This window comes from Chinchilla lanigera, unplaced genomic scaffold (genome assembly GCF_000276665.1).
Source record: "Chinchilla lanigera isolate Chin_1 unplaced genomic scaffold, ChiLan1.0 scaffold00047, whole genome shotgun sequence".
In the NCBI taxonomy this organism is placed as follows: Eukaryota; Metazoa; Chordata; class Mammalia; order Rodentia; family Chinchillidae; genus Chinchilla; species Chinchilla lanigera.
This window is the reverse complement of record NW_004955448.1, coordinates 2,090,964-2,107,094: the sequence shown is the minus strand read 5'-3', so window position 1 is coordinate 2,107,094 and position 16,131 is coordinate 2,090,964. Positions and strand designations below refer to the sequence as shown.

The 16,131-nt window shown below is 40.8% G+C and overlaps 1 protein-coding gene across 3 annotated transcripts in view; it reads left to right on the top strand.

The window, feature by feature from the left end:
• Window positions 1-546: 546 nt before the first annotated feature.
• The window catches only part of Clrn1 (clarin 1), a 43,902-nt gene continuing 28,317 nt past the window's right edge, over window positions 547-16,131 (top strand). For 2 of the 3 annotated variants that reach the window (XM_005393018.2, XM_005393016.2), the window contains exon 1: window positions 547-801. In XM_005393018.2, the coding sequence (XP_005393075.1) occupies window positions 549-801 (253 nt within the window). In that variant the 5' untranslated portion in view covers window positions 547-548. Of the gene's footprint in view, window positions 806-12,417; window positions 12,454-16,131 lie in introns of all 3 variants that reach the window. The other variant, XM_005393017.2, reaches the window with a different exon arrangement.

Here is a 16,131-nt window from a genome sequence, read left to right as displayed (position 1 = left end):
AATTACTATTATTCAACTTCTTCCTACCTCTGCCAAAGCTCCTCTTTTTCCCCTACCAGAAACAAAAGCAAACTAAAAACACATCAGGAGATGAACTTCTCAAGTTGCTGAAAATTTACCGTAAGAGTCAAGCCTGTTTCTGAAAGTTTCAACTCACCCAATCAGACAACAGGCTGAGGAAGGGAGGCATTTATCAAGTTACACGGAGGACTCCATCTGTTATCCTAGACCTTTGTTACCAAGCGACACAAGAAGACATACTCTAAGGTAGTTTGAGAGAGTTTCACTTTACAGATTCTTAGTTGAAAGATTTCAATTTAGAGAGAAGAAGCAGCACAAGAAGAGAGAAGCCAAGTGTGAGTGATGGAGAAAACTTCACAGACTGACATTCAACCCGGCGAGAACTTCGGTCCATGGTGAATTTTCCTTTTCAGCTGGCATCTGTCCCTTCGGCTTCTATAATAAATGCAGACACAGAGGCAGTCTCTTCTCGATGCGCACAAAGGTCTGGCTTTTGAACTGCACCCTCCCAACGGCTGTTTCTCATCATGCCAGACCAACAGAAGAAAATCATTTTTTGCATGGCTGGGGTCTTAAGCTTTGTGTGCGCTCTTGGAGTTGTGACAGCTCTGGGGACACCACTGTGGATTAAAGCCACCATCCTTTGCAAAACAGGGGCTCTGCTCGTCAATGCCTCAGGACAGGAGCTGGACAAGTTCATGGGTGAGATGCAGTATGGGCTTTTCCACGGAGAGGGTGTAAGGCAGTGCGGGTTAGGAGCAAGGCCCTTTCGGTTCTCATGTAAGTACCAATTGCATTTACATTATTGAATACTTTGGGAGCACTCATCCAACTGCTGCGAGGAATTATGTTCAGGGTCTTCCTGTCAGCTGCAGGACTTTTTAAGCCAGTGTGAACCATTTGAAATACGTAAGACTCAGTAATTTCTTCTTTTTAGTTTTTTTGTTTTTATTTTATTAATTGTTCATTCTTGCTATTTTTATTATGACAGCACTTAGTTCACTGGTTGTTAAACATTTTGAAAACATGAGGAATTAAGAATCCTAACTATCACCATTCATGTAGGAAATCACGGAGTCTTTTTTTGAAAAGGGGAACTTGGGAAATAGGAAAGCTGTAAGAAATGCTCTTCTTGCCTTTTGTTCTGTAGTAAAGGACCCGTGTCCTGGGCTCCTTATCTAATCCTACCTGCTTTTCTTCTTTACCCATGGCCCATGTTTCCTGGCCCTCATGCCCTTTATCCCTGCCAGGACCTTTGGTGCTAATAATCTGTTTTCATTTCTAACCAACTTAAAATCACTTGACTACAGAAATTTTAAATGATCTGGGATAATGAGGAAAGAACTAGATGCCTATTTAGTATTGAAAATCTGCAACTGATTTACCTTCAAGTCATGTAGAGACTATGAGACAGATTTTCCTGTTGTGATTTTTGTGAAACGGAAGTGTTATCCACAGTATTTATAACCTGTTTATCTTAAGAAGGGAATTTTTAAAAAATTACCATGTGAATAGGCAACTCATTAAGTGAAAATTAATAAGAAGTCATTTGTTATATCTCTCACAACACACATCCAGAAGTTATTATTATTTCAGAAGGGCTGGCTCAGAACAATCTTATGAAGACACAGTCAGTAAATTACTGCATAAATCACTCTTCAGGAAAGGAGGTTACCAATTGAGGCATTTAAAATGAATTATTATTTTGCCCAAGTTTCTTTTCTCCTCTCGTATAGGTAGAAAGTGAAATTAATTGAATTTATTATTAACATATGCAGCGTCTAATTAAATTTCAGTGCTGGTCTATTTATATTTCTGCAACATTCCTTATATCTTCTTAGTAGTCACAGGGACCTTCAACTCACAGAGGTTACAAATTAATATGAATTTTCATAGGGCTCTAGAAAATCCCCAAGAATTAGTCTTAAGCTTTTCAAGAAATTATCATCAAGTAGATCTGATGAAGTGGATACAACCCTTTTCACTGAATACCTGTAGTTCATTAAAGCGTTGGGGCTGTTAAGGCTACTCAGCTTTCCTTAGAGGGGGGCAAGGAGAACAAAGCAGAATGTTACGTGATCTGCAACTGTACTGAAAAATAAAAAAGGAAAAATAAGGATGAGTGAAATGATTTAACCATGAGTCGCAGCAATGACAGCGTGAGTAGAGCTTGTCATAGAATTTGGACAAAAGCCTGCATGTACAGGGAATATTCAGGAGCCTGTGTAGTTGCTGCAGTGAGATGGAGGTAAACTCAACTCAGGCCATGGGACATGTTTCAAACCAGTAGCAAAATGTTTCTGAACCCTTACTTCACACTAAGCACTTTACGTACTTTCTTTTATTCAGTCTTCATGGGGCCATGTTCTTTCCTCTTGCAGTTCACTGAAAATAATTTTTGAATCTGTTTCCTTTTGTGCTGGGTCTGTCTGTGAAGAAGTTGTTCCAATCAGATGCCCCCCGGCTTGCTTTCTGTCAGGACTAACAGAGCTGGTGGGGCCAAAACAACACCCTCACCTACACCCCAAGTTGCATTAGTCTCCACAGTACCCCAAACAGCTCCCCAACCTAGTGAAGAAAACTTAAGTCACTCATTTGTTCCATGGTGACAACCATCTCTGTGTACCACAGACTGTACATACTAAGCATTATCCCTACACTGCATGTAAGTATTCATGTTAGAATCTCATTCATTTTGGTGAATTCCAGAGAAGTATACTAATAATATGATTTTTTTCTGCCGAAGCATAGAAGTATCTCTTTCAATGAAACATAAAATGCTGGCGAAACCTGAGAATAAACAGGTTAATTGGGCTCCCCAAAGAGCACAATGCTCATTTAAATAAACATCCCTGTCAGTGTTAAAACTTCCTAATCAACATGCCTTGGGATATACAGCAGTCTCAAAGTTTACAGTCCCACTGCAATATGTTTGGGGTTCACGTTTTCTCACTGCAAATACCGTGATGCTGGCAACGATATTTCATCAATGTATCACTGAAGTAGGAGTCCTCTGATATTCTTCTTGATAGAAAAGTATAAACCCTTTTCATATAAAAGAATAAGAGGCCCAAGTGTCTTCTCCCTATTAGCTTTCTTCAAGAAAGCTCTCTGAGGGCCTCTGATTCTTTTCTCTTTCTTCTGGAGACCAACTTATGAGCAGAGCACAACTCATTTCTCAGAACTTTCTCCTTTTTCATTGCTCCTCTAGAAAGCTATTAAGCAAACATTTGGATCTGCAGAAGCTTTCCGTGTGGGAGGAATGGAAAAGGTAACATCGAGATACAATCACTTTATGGTTGGTTTTTTGTGTGTTGTTATCATCAGTTAATACGAATTTCAATTCTGTTGCACTGTCAAATTCTATTTTGCTTATCCAAACTGTTCCTTTAGGCCAGGATTGGCTAATAGAAATACAGTGCAAGCTATAAATGCAAAGAACATATGTAATTTAAAATGTGCTAATAGCCACATTTTTAAAAAAGCAAAAACAGGTTAAATGAACTTAATGATACATTTTCCTTAACCCAAGACACCCAGAATACTGTCCTTTTTAACATGTATTCAATATAAAAATTGTTGAGCTATTTCACATTCTTTTGTTTTTCTTAGTGCTTTGAAATTATTGCTTTATACTCATAGCATGCCTAACGCAGTGTAGCCACATTTCAAGTGCTCATTTTAATGGCTACTGGATTAGACAGTACAGATTTAGAAGAAGATTCACTCTGAATAAATTGGCCATTGATAGTGTCCATATTCTAAATGACTTTTTAGTGGCTCTGCTGTACAAGTCTATGTGTGTTATTTTTATGCGCAATGTTTGTGTCACTTTTAAAACCTAGATATATGGCACAACATGAGAATGAGGACTGTACCAGAAGAATAGTTCGACAGTGTAGTCATGTTTGTTCCTATTAAATGTTCCCCATTGGGCACTCTATCTCTTTTAATTATAACAAGAATCTGCCCTGCTAGCATGCACAGTTATGCTGGGAAAACTTCCGCCTCATTTACTCTGGAGGATTCTCATGCAGTTATGGGTCAGTGGTTCATTTTCTAGAGGTCACTAGCATTCATACCTAGCACACAATTTCATTCATTATAATGAAGGAAGGTTTTCCTTTCAAGGCAACACAACTGGTGGGCTTAATTTTCCCTGATATGTCACTTGTAAAATTTTAATGATGATGTTTAAACTCTAGATGTAGCCAATAAGACAAAAACTGCTAGTTCTGAGCTCAGAGTCTGTGGGTGGGTTTCTGTTTTGGTGGTTTCAAACATTTCAGAACATCATCAAAATATGAAACCGAGAATCATATGGTATCAATCATTCCTAGATATACTGATCTAGTCATTGCCAAGGCAATTCAATGAGCTGGTAAAACATATGGAATCTTTTTTTTAATGTGAAAAATAAAATTTAACTAGTCGTGTATCACAGCTTGTAACTTTAGTCATACTTTGTAAAGCATCTGAATTTGGACCTTATGACTGAAAATTTGTAAAAAGCTTAACAGAGATTTAGCTTACTTCACATTTTAGAAAAGTAGAGTTTCTTTACCAAATGAGGCGTATGACCTAGATTGCAGAGAGCATGCTGAAACTACTTCTGTGAGCAAGAAGGTGGCTTCTGGAACACACTTTGGAATAGAGTACTGTAGTGGGACGCAGAGTCTCTATGCCTATCACTGCGAGCTGGCACTCTCCATCTTCATGGTCTCTTTCAGCCCTGCCTCTAGTCTTCTGCTGATCCGAGGTGCCCTAGCAAACCCACCTGTCACCAGCATGTGCATCCTGCATCTCTGCCATTGCCTGGCCCATGGCAAAGTTACCAAAGGGCTTTGATGTCCCTCCCTTCTTCAAAGTAGGGCCTATGTGGAAGCAAACAGGGTGGAGGAGAAGGTTGTGGGGAGCCTGGGGAGCTGATCTTGGAAATCTACCTAGTGGGAGAAAAAAGAAAGAAGGCACTTTACCTTTTCACTTAGGGGCCCTATTGTTAGTCTCTTCCCCTGTGAAAAAAGTCTCACATACACGGACTTTATTTCTCACTGGGACAAATGTAATTAACTGACTGAAAGAGAGTAATGTGTGAGTAGGAATAACCTTCAATTTCTCTCAGCCAGGCGTTGTTCTGTCCTGCCTAGATCTTGATGTCCTCTTCATTATTCTGAAACACCTATAAGTGTTTGAGAATGTGTATTTCTCCTTTGCAAGAACATCCTAATCCTCAAGAAGGTGGGGATTGGATACTATTTGTCCTGGGATGCCCTCAAACCAGGGCATGGCAGAAAGAGGTTCTAACAAACGAATGATTTTTAAGTCTTGCATCCATAAAAGGGAACTGAAAGTAGGTAATTTCTTAATATCTTTTCCAGTTCAAATGCTCTGTAATCTATAATATATGTGGCTGGCTATTCTTGACAAGGTCCTTTTAGCTTTAAAATTACATGACCCTTCTAGTCTCGGTCACTTGAAGTCCCCGCCACTGACAGATTTCAGCCACCATTATTAGAAGTGGTGAGTTACGAGGGCTTTTACTCCGTTTCTCAAAGCTCATGATTTCTAAAGTATTCTGAAATATCTGCTATTTATCAGGACCCAGACAAATTTCATGATAAGAGTGAATACTCTTTTCCTTTCCTGTCACAATCTTTTGCTTTTTGTGTGGGAAATCACAGTCAAGAAGGAGGTGATTAAGAAAGGGCTGCTTCCTGTCTTAGTCACTTTTCTGTCACTGGGACAAAATACCCGACATCTGCAAGTTAAAGGAGGAGAGGTTTATTTGTGCTCGCAGTGAGTAAAGGTTTCGGGCCGTAGCCTGCTGGTTCCAAGGCAAGACAGCACGGCACAGGGGCACGAGAGAGCAACTGCAGCTCACACCACAGCACCCAGGAAACAGAGACGAGAGCAGATCCCGGGAGGGAGAAAAACGTTCCGGGCCACGCCCACGGGGACCAGGCGCCACCTAACAAGTCCGCCGTTAAACCTAAATAATCCAGTCACCTTTCAAAAGCCCCATGAGCCTTTAGGCGGCATCCAGGAGCCACCGTAAGTACCCGAAGAACTGCGAAGGTGTTGTTGAGAGAGCCTAAAAGAAAGTGTCGGAAAGCAGGAAGCTGATCTCCTACTCTTCCCAAGTTTTCCTAAACTCTTCTTTCATCTTTATGAAAAAAAATTCCTTTCCCTCAAGTCTAATTTCTTAACCTGCTGAATGTAAGAAGTTAGAAATGATCAGGGGGTCTAACACTCCAAGGGTGTTCTTTACCCAAAAGAGGAACTCTACAGAAACTATCCTCTGAGCAGTGAGCAGTGTGGGTGAAATGCTTTTGAGGGAAGGAACTTCCGGCTGTCTCTTTTTAGTCCAGAGAAACGATTTGTATCCCTCCATTCCCTGATAACTATCCTCCAATGTCTGTGTCAAAACAAAACAAAGCCTTGCAGAATCAGCCTTGTTCAAGAATTAAGATTTTTAAGGGCCGGGGATACAGCTCAGTGGCACAAGTGCCTGCCTGGTGTGCACAAGGTCCTGAGTTCAAGTCCTGGTACCAAAAAAAAAAAAAAATTTGGATATGTGTGCTCACACAGGCGCACACACACAACACACATGCCTTTCTTCCTTTTTCATTACCCCACACCCTAAGCTAGTACAATAACCGGTCATTGCCCTCAACACTTGGGAGCTAACATAAAAAAGGGTTGACAGAGATACCATTTTTCTCTTTTTTGAAATTTAAACATACTTTAACTGATACGTAAAAATGCACATATTTATGGGGTACCATGTGATGCTTTGATACATGTATACATTGTGTGACGTTTAAATCAGGATAAATATATCTATCTTCTCAAACATTTATCATTTCTTTATGGTGAAAACTTTCATAATCCTTTCTTCCAGCTTTTGAAGATACGCAGTACATTACTTGGATCCATATTCATCCTACTGAGCAAAGCCTACCAGAACTTCTTACTCCCATGTCACTGTAACTTATTACCCACTCACCAACTTCTCCACTTCTCTATCTCTCTTCTATTCTCCCCAGCCTCTGGTGACCACAGCTCTACTCACAACTCTCATGAGGTCAACTTTTTAAAATTGCACGAGTGCGTCCATGAGGTGCTTGTTTTTCTGTGCCTGGCTTATTTCACTTAACATGCTTATGGTTTGGAGAGCTCTGGAACTCAACCCCGTAATATAACTTTACCTATTAGGTTATGACTCCAAAACTGATCTCACTCTTCTGCTTTCTTTTCTAATTTCTGAGGGTAATTCATTCATTCCAAAGGCTTTCAGGCATTTCAGAAGGAAGCAAGTGTGTATTTCTTCTACCCACTTACTGAGTACCTCATAGGCTCCAAGCATTTTCATATATTCTCCCCAATCCCTCCATGAGCCATGTCAGGAGGAGGAAGTCTTGGACAAACATGAGAACTGGAAACAGTTGCAATACTGGAAAGAGGTTGGGATTTGTTCCGGAAGTCACAAAAGCCAATACGTAGCAGACCTGATTCAAACTCAGAGGCATATAAAGAATCATACTCTTTCCTTTGCCAAATCTTGCCTACTCAAAATATGCAAAAAGGTTTCCAAAAGATGAAGGCAGTGTAAGATTAGCCTTCAATTTCTCCATCTGTGTGTGTGTGTGTGTGTTTGCGCTGTGCTAGGGTACTGAGCCCACTGCCTCAGGTGTGCACATACTCCCCGACTGAGCAACATCGTCAAGCCACATCATCTATCTTAAAAATAACCATACTTCACAACCACTTGTTCTTATGTGCCCATGTAACTTGAATTACTGTTTCTTTATTTCACATTTCAATGTCATGATACATAAACCCTAGTCTTTGATCTTTGGAAGGGAAAATAATCAAGTCAAGCCTGTTTAATGATCTAGGTTGAGCAGGTCACATGCTTTGTTCTAATCTTTGGGTTATGTGATTGATACTGCCTTGAGGCTGACTGCTGAGGTTTAAGGCAGAGATATGCAACTACACTTTGTGTAGCTGACTGAAGATTAGTGTCTTAGCACTTTTCTCAGTGCTGAGACAAAATACCCATCACCCAAAGCCAAAGGAGGAAAGGTTTATTTAGTTCACAGTTTATAGAGGTTTCAGTCCATAATTGGCTGACTCCAGAGCAGGGTGGCATGGCAGACAGGCATCACAGAGGAGAAATAGTTCATGGTGGGCAGAAGGTAGCAAAGCAAAAAGGGACAACCACAGCTTTTTCTATCCCTTATATCTTATCCAGGCTACCTAGGGTGAGTAACACTCACACTCTTAACCCTGGTTCCCTTGATCCTAGCATTGCATTACGAATCAATTCCAGCATCACAGACTCTAGGTCCAACCTCCTCTGAAAAAAGCTATACCTATGACTACATGAGGCTTTGGCAGGGGGTGGGGAGGACATCTAAGCACAAATCATAGCAATTACTACCAGGTAAGGACTTTATGGTACAATCTTCAGTCAGTTGCTTCCACTACAGCAATGATTTCGCTGGAGCAATTAACAAAATGTCAGACTTTCTTGGGGTGACATAAACAGTTTCAAAGCTGAGCCAGGGACCAAAAGAAACACAGGTACGAGCACTTTATTCATTTTAAGAACTGGTGTCTTATCAGTGGAATAGTATTGGAGCATGAATTAAAGACTTGCTTTTTAAAAAATGAAACAAAAGATCATTTTAGTCTCTGAAATATGTTGGGGTTTTATAAAGCTATAGGCATATTTTCAAAAGCAAAATTCATGCACATTAAAGAATGACAAACTTGCCTCCCATCTAGTCATGCATTTAGACACCAGGATGGGGTGTGGCATGCTACACTTTTGTTACAGGTATGGTAGAATTGCCCAATAGCAAATGTTGTACCTGGCAGACTAATTCATGCAGAGTTCATATTTTGCTCCCTCTCAGCATGTTGTAACTGTGGCAAAGCCATTCTCAGGAGTTATTACCCCAACATAATCATACCCCTGTGGATTAGGAGCAGTTAAATGGGTTCTGTTATCAGAGACACATATGTGCCAGAGCAGCTGCCGTCCCTAAGCCACCACGGTGATTAAGACTCACTGACGGCTGCATCTGAATGGGCCTGAGTCAGGTGGATACACTTCAGCTGAGAGAAATTCAGGTGAGGTGCGGAGAAAAATGTATTTTAAATGGTTCTACCGTATCATCAGGTCCACTCCTTTTAAGTGCTGGGGCCATGGATTTCATTTTGCCTGGCCACGTGGCCATCAGAAGCCTGGTTCAATACCTGGGCATGAGATTATGGGTGATATTAAGGGAGATGAATGCATCGAGCTTATGTCAGGGAATGTCTTTTACTGGATTTTCATAATGACTGGCTGCAGATGGGCTGAGGGGAAAGTCAGATCAAGAGCATTTCTGTAAAAAGAAAGAAATCTTCTTTCATTCTATTTCAAGAAAATGAATAGCTGAGCACCAAGAGGCCAAATACTTTTTTTAAAAAACACACTTTTCATGTGGAGAAGGGCAAGTTGAGAAGAAAAACAAGACCTCTAAGGCTACCTTTGTGGCTTTAATCTGGGAAGAAGTCACTGCACCATTGCTGATATCACTATCAGAGGCTGCCTGAATTCCAACAGCTTCACAGATGGCATTATCTGCACTGCACATCTGGCCAGATGAAGGCAAGAAGGGTTGATGAGACCAAAACTATTAGATCAGTGGCCCATGACCTTGGCTGCGATTTAGAATCACCTGGGGAGCTTTTAAAACTCCTAATGCCAGGCTCCATCCCAGACCAATTGAAGCTGGATCTTCAGGGGCGGGGCCTGAGCACTGGAATGCTCCCCAGCTGATTTGAGCATGCAGCCAAGGCTGAGGATGGCCAAGGTGATCGATGATGGCCAAGCCAGGTGGAAGCGGGGGAAGCCAAGAGGGAGAGGCCCTCCCCGTTAGGGATGGGGGAAGCCGCCAGAGGAAAGGCAGGTGCGAGTGCCAGTACTTAGCACTGCTCCTCCATGCTTGGAGGCTGACTGGTCAAACTCAAGCCAAGATCTGTGTTCCCATTCCTTTAGCTACATCGCTCTGTGAAGGGCCCTCTGCTTTATCGACACACACCTGGCCTGAGGGGAAACGAGTAAGGAACTGAGCATTCTTAGTCTCAAACTTGAAGATCTCCCCTATTTGCAAATCTGCTCACCAGTTACAGAAAACTGTTCGGTGACTGGCTAAATTAAAGAACACAGGGCCGTCCTTGGCAAGCTGGCCTCCTGCTGCCCAGGCCTGCCTGTGTGCATGGGTGAAGCCGCCTACTTGGGGAGCATCTAAGCCATGTTCTCTAATCACTTTATCAGAGGCAAAGCTAACGTCTTGACCTCCATCTGTCTGTCTCCTATGGAAGGGCTCTGCTCCTTCCAAGAGACTCCCAGGGGTCTCCTTTAGAGGTGTGGTATCATTCCAAACATCATTTTAGACAAACCATTACAGAAAATGTCCAGGAAACTGCACAAGAGAAATAGAAATGAGAATGGGGGCAATATATCAGACAGTGAGGAAAGCGTGTGACAGGTATCAAATAAGTAATTAGATATAAATCCAAAGTTCCAAGATTATTTATAGCAATAATGACCCATCTGATCAGGGGGAAAAAGTTTAAAAAAAAAAAACACTCAGCTACAAGACAGAAGCTAGCCTGACTTCCATGCAAAGCCTCCTAGGGAAGTGGGGCACATATGCTCTCTGACGACCTATGGGCCAAACCGCTGTCGCCCAAGCCCAGTGACTGAGTCTCAGACTCAAAGATGCACTGCGCTGAGTTCCCACATCCTTCTCTCTTCTCAGAGCGCAGCCCTCCTGCTGTTCTCATCAGGTTAAAAAAATGTTTAGGCAATTACTTCAAATTTACAAAGAGCTTCCACATAAAAGATCTTGTTGGTATTTCTCTGTGACATTTCTTTTCTTAATTTTTACTTTCAATTGACACAAAATAATTATACATATTCATGGGCTACAATGTGATATTTTAATACATGTATGTTTTATGATGATCAAATTAAAGCAATTAGCATATCTAGCACCTCACACAGGTTTCATGTCTTTAGGGTAAAATGTGCAAAATCCTTTCTTCTACATATTTTTAAGAATACAATACGCTATGGTTAGCTATAGGCACCTTACTGTGCAACAGAGCATGAGAACTTATTCCTAGTATCTGACTATAACGGTGGACATGTTGACAAAGTTGCCCACTATGCCCGGGCTCTGATAACCATTATTCTACTCTCTATTTCTGTGGGATCAGCTATTTTACTATTCATGTTTATAGATAAGAGATCTCAGGTGTATGGAGACCCACTGGCATTGTAAAGAGCAAAACCAGATTAAACCCAAACTTTCCTAACTACAAAAGCTATGCTCTGTCCAACCTGCGGTGTTGCCTCTCATCTACAGCTTGGCCGTTTGTTTTCCCTTCCACAAGCAATTCTACCCTTCTTGCTTTGATGATACAGTCAATCGCCTGTTATTCTATTTAACGCCATTCAGTATAGATTAACACTCAAGTTACTAACCCCTGTTTTAAGATGTGTAGGTTAAAAGATATGACTCTTGTGCTGGAATCAGGAATAGATAAAAGGATATCAAAGTTTCAGGGTAAAACACAACAAAGAATCCAGTGGATAGAAATGAAATAAATTTTCAAATAACTGAAATGAACATCATACATTTATATATATCAAAGACATGGATTAATGGCAAGCAATAAAGGAACATATTTAGTAGTTAGAAAAAATGTATTTTTATTACCCTCCAACAATCAGCATGATTTTACATGGAAGACAAATTATTGACAAGCTAAAGAAAGTACACATGACCCTTCATTTCTCCCCAGACGATTACTGAGTGCCTATTATGTGTCTTTGTGTTCTGCTACATGCAAATGTCATAAGAATTTTTAAAGATGCTTGTTCAGCAATTGCAAATCTAGCAGAAGGGTTCTAAAGTAACCAACCACTGGAGAGAACTATCAGGATAGGTGAGATTGTATTTTAAAAACAAGTAAGCCTAAATTTTATAGATTTAAATAAAAAAGATGTGTTTCTTGTTCACAGTACATATATTTTTTTCAGAGATCCACTGTAGGTCTAATTCAGGACACTGCTACCATCTGGAATGTCAACTGTTATAACTGAAAGAAAGAATTGTGGAGGCCCTTGCACTGGCAATTAAATTCTCTGACCTGGAACTCACACATGCTACTTCCACTTATATTTCATCAGCCAGGGCATGTTACACAGCCACACCTAACTTCTGTGGGGCCAAGATGTACAATTCTATATGAGCCCAGAATGAGGAAGAGCCACAGCCATTGATGGTTGAATAGCATTAATTACTGTCTCAATTACTGTATGTTTTCAGAAAGCTCCAAGAAGGAGAGTTACTCTCTGTGGAGGGCAAGGTACAGGGAAATCACAAAAAAGCTCAGATAATCAGCTAGCTGTGTTAGTGAGATTTTCATCACTGTGACAAAACACTCAAAAAAACAATTTAAAAGATGAAAGATATATTTGTGCTTATGGTTTCAGAGGTTTCAGTCCATGGTCAGCTGGCTCCATTGCTTTAAGTTCTGTGGCAAGGCAGAAAGATCATGGCAAAAGGGCATGGTGGAGAAAAATTGCTCACCTCTTGGCATCCAGGAAGTAGAGAGAAAAGGAAAGAGCCCAAAAGGAAGGGGCCAGTGGCAAATATAATTATCAAGGTCACACCCATGATCCACCCCTTCAAAGTTTTTATCATTTTCCAATAATGCCTCCAAAGTATAAGTCCATTGGTAAACTAATCCACTGACAAAATTAGAGTCCTCATGATCCAATCACTTTCCAAACGCCCAGCCTCTGAATATTTAAGAATTTGGAAAAGGGCACACATTTTAAATCTAAATGCTAACTAGGTGTCAATAGATTACATTGAAGAATATTTCCAAGTAAAGGTGTGAAGCACTGGTGGAGGCCTGAGTATGGAGTATGTGTGAGAATGAGGAAGAGGAAGACAATCCTGGAAGGCAGCTTTAGGAGACAAGAAAGGAAAGCAGTGGCCAAGGGGCAAGAGCCCTTGTCTGCTCTACCAAGGTAGTTGATTTTATTTTGCAAGCAGTGTGAAGCCATTTAAGCAAGATAAAGTATGTGGTAGCACAGAAGATGGATGGGACGAAGAGCAAATGGTGGGTAGAAGAATAGTGTGAGAGGCCAGCGATATTTGGTGGTTCAAACCAAAGCAGTGACAGAAGAATGGAAAAGATGGGAACTCTTTCCAAAATACTCAGATGCAAAAACCAACAGAAGTTGGAGACAGAGGTTAAACCCCAGATTTCTGCTGGAGGGATATTTATTACAATTCACTGAGATTACAAATACAGATGGGAGAACTTTAAAGGGAAGATGAAATTGGTTTTGGTCATGTTGAATATGCATTCCCACCTGTGGAACATGAATAAAAGGTGTCCATCAGTTATATGAGGTATGACCAAAAAAACCATGTGTTTAAATTTAAAAAAAAATTATTACAGTAAAAGACATCCCCCTCAAAATATTCCCCCTAACTTTGAACACATTTATCTTATCATTCTACTACTTTCTGAAACAGCTGTGGAAGTCTTTTTCATGTTTTGTGTTGTACTGGCTGCCTTAGTGTTCTAAATCCATTCAAACTGTTTACCTTTCATGGTCATTTTGACTTTGGAGAACAGCCAGACTCAGTGTACAAGGTGGATGAGGACACACCATAATGTTTTTAACAAACCTTCCTTTTCATTGAATGGTGTTCAGCAGCGGCAGTCACTGTATGTTTTTCCTCACAGCTTGTGAAAGATGAAAGAGGACTTTTAGAACGGCTTTAGAAAGTATCAAGAATGACAGAATAGACGTGTTGGAAGTAAGAGGGAGTATTTTGAAGGGGATTAACAGCAATGTGTCTGTTACTGTAATGCATTTTTAAATTTAAACACTCACTGTATATTTCATCATCTCGTGCACTAAGTTGGAAGTTAAAAGAAAAGCCTGGGATAGATCTGCTGGGGCACATCAGGGGCAGGATTTGAATCCATAACTGGAGATGATGTTTCCCCAAGGACGACAACTAAATGAGAAGGTAGACAAAGATGTGTCCTAGAAAACAATATATTTATGGAGGTGAAGAACTTGCAAAGGAGATGGAGCATCAGTAAGATGGAAGGCAACTAGGTGGGGGCAGTCAAAGGAGGACCCCGCAGAGATGTCAAATGAGAGACAGTGAAAATAGTACTTAGAATGTTATGATCAGAAAGACACAGGAACCTTTCCAAAGCAGCTTTAATGCCATGGTGGGGAGAGGAGGTCCTTGCAGGAGCTGAGGAGGCAATGGGAGCTGAGGGTCCAGAGAAAAGTTCCTGGGGTATAAAGGAACAGACTGAGGACAGGAAATAATTACAGGGTCTCTAAGTCCAGGCCAGGCTAGTGTGTGTGTGTGTGTGTGTGTGTGTGTGTGTGTGTGTGTGTGTACATCTTCCTTACTGAGAAGATACAGCTGGAGGGAGGGAAACAATGAAGACAGATGGGAGAGGTGGTTACATAATGGATTAGAAAGACCCCAACAGAGGTGAAAAAGCATGGATCTGAGAGCACGGGGAAATGGCCATGCCTTGGATAGGATAATAAAACATCTCTTTCAAACAGATACCAACATCCCACTCTTAATTAATTGGGAAGGTAGAATCTTGAAAGAGACACAGACCAAGAACCTCCTACACGCAGAAGACATCCCTGAGGAACCGATTTTTTCTAAAGAGGCCTCGATACTAATGATGTAGCTACCTACTACAAAAACTTACAAGGATCAACACAAAAAACATAATATAATTTTTTTTGAAATAGGAAATGACAAGACATAGAAGCAAAATGCAACCTCAGACTTCAAACCCACCCAGAACAAGTCCAGGAGTCCAAAAAAGAGGAAAATGGAAGACATACACCTGAAATTTCTGAAATGATAGCAACCAAAGTAAAGAAACAAATCCATGAGCCTATAAAGGAAATCAGATCAGAAATAATCTTTCACAAGCGAGACGTGAGTTTGATTCCCAGTACCAGAAAAAAAAAATAATAATAATCTTTCAGATAAAAAACAAATGTCAACATTCATAAAGGAATTGCTCATTGAATCTAGTGTAGAGATAGAAAAAACATAGATGATGATAGGAAAAGGATGGAAACCATCAATGACCAAAACAGAAAGAAATAGAACACATGAAATGGATTCAAAGACATATCCAGGAAATTAAAAATTCAATTGAAAGTTGGCAAAACTGCTTGAATGAAACTGAAGACAGACTTTCAGACCTTAAAGACAGGATCCTGGCTAATGATCATGAAAGGAAAGATCTCTTAAAAATAACAAAGTATCAGGAGATAACAATACAACAGCTGCAAGATGATGCAAACAAAAATAAGACTGCTGTCAATGAAAAAGCAGGAATCAACACAAATGACATAAAAAAAACTATTTGCAGAAGTAATAACAGAAAATTTCCTAAGCATGGGAAAAGAATCTGACATACAGTAAGTGAAGCATACAGAACTCCAAGTAGCCATAACCAACATAAATCTACACCCACACATATAACAATCAAGATTCCAGAAATTCAGCACAAGAACAGAATATTAAAAGCTGTTAGAGAAAAGAAACAGATCACCTATAAAGGAAAGTCCATCAAAATCACAGAAGACTTCTCAGCACAAACCCTCAAATTAAGAAGAGCTGGAGTGACATATTTCAAGTCCTGAAAGAAATTAACCTCCAGGGCCTCGTGGTTCCCCGGAAGGAGGGCTTCTGGCGCACAGGGAGCTGCGGGTGGGGAGCGCCAGCCTTCTGGCTGGCTAGCTTCCTGCCTGCTGGCTCCCGGAGGGTGGGCCCCCAGCGCATGGGGAGCCATGCGGCGGCGAGCGCTGTTGCGCGCTGGCCCTCAGGCTGGCCGCCACCGCTCAATTGAGATCTATCATGACACAGAGAAACAGTGACACAATTGGCCCACCATGCACCGACTGCAGTTGCCCACCCACAGATGTGTGTGAATCATTCAAACTTTGAACAACCCCTGGGAATA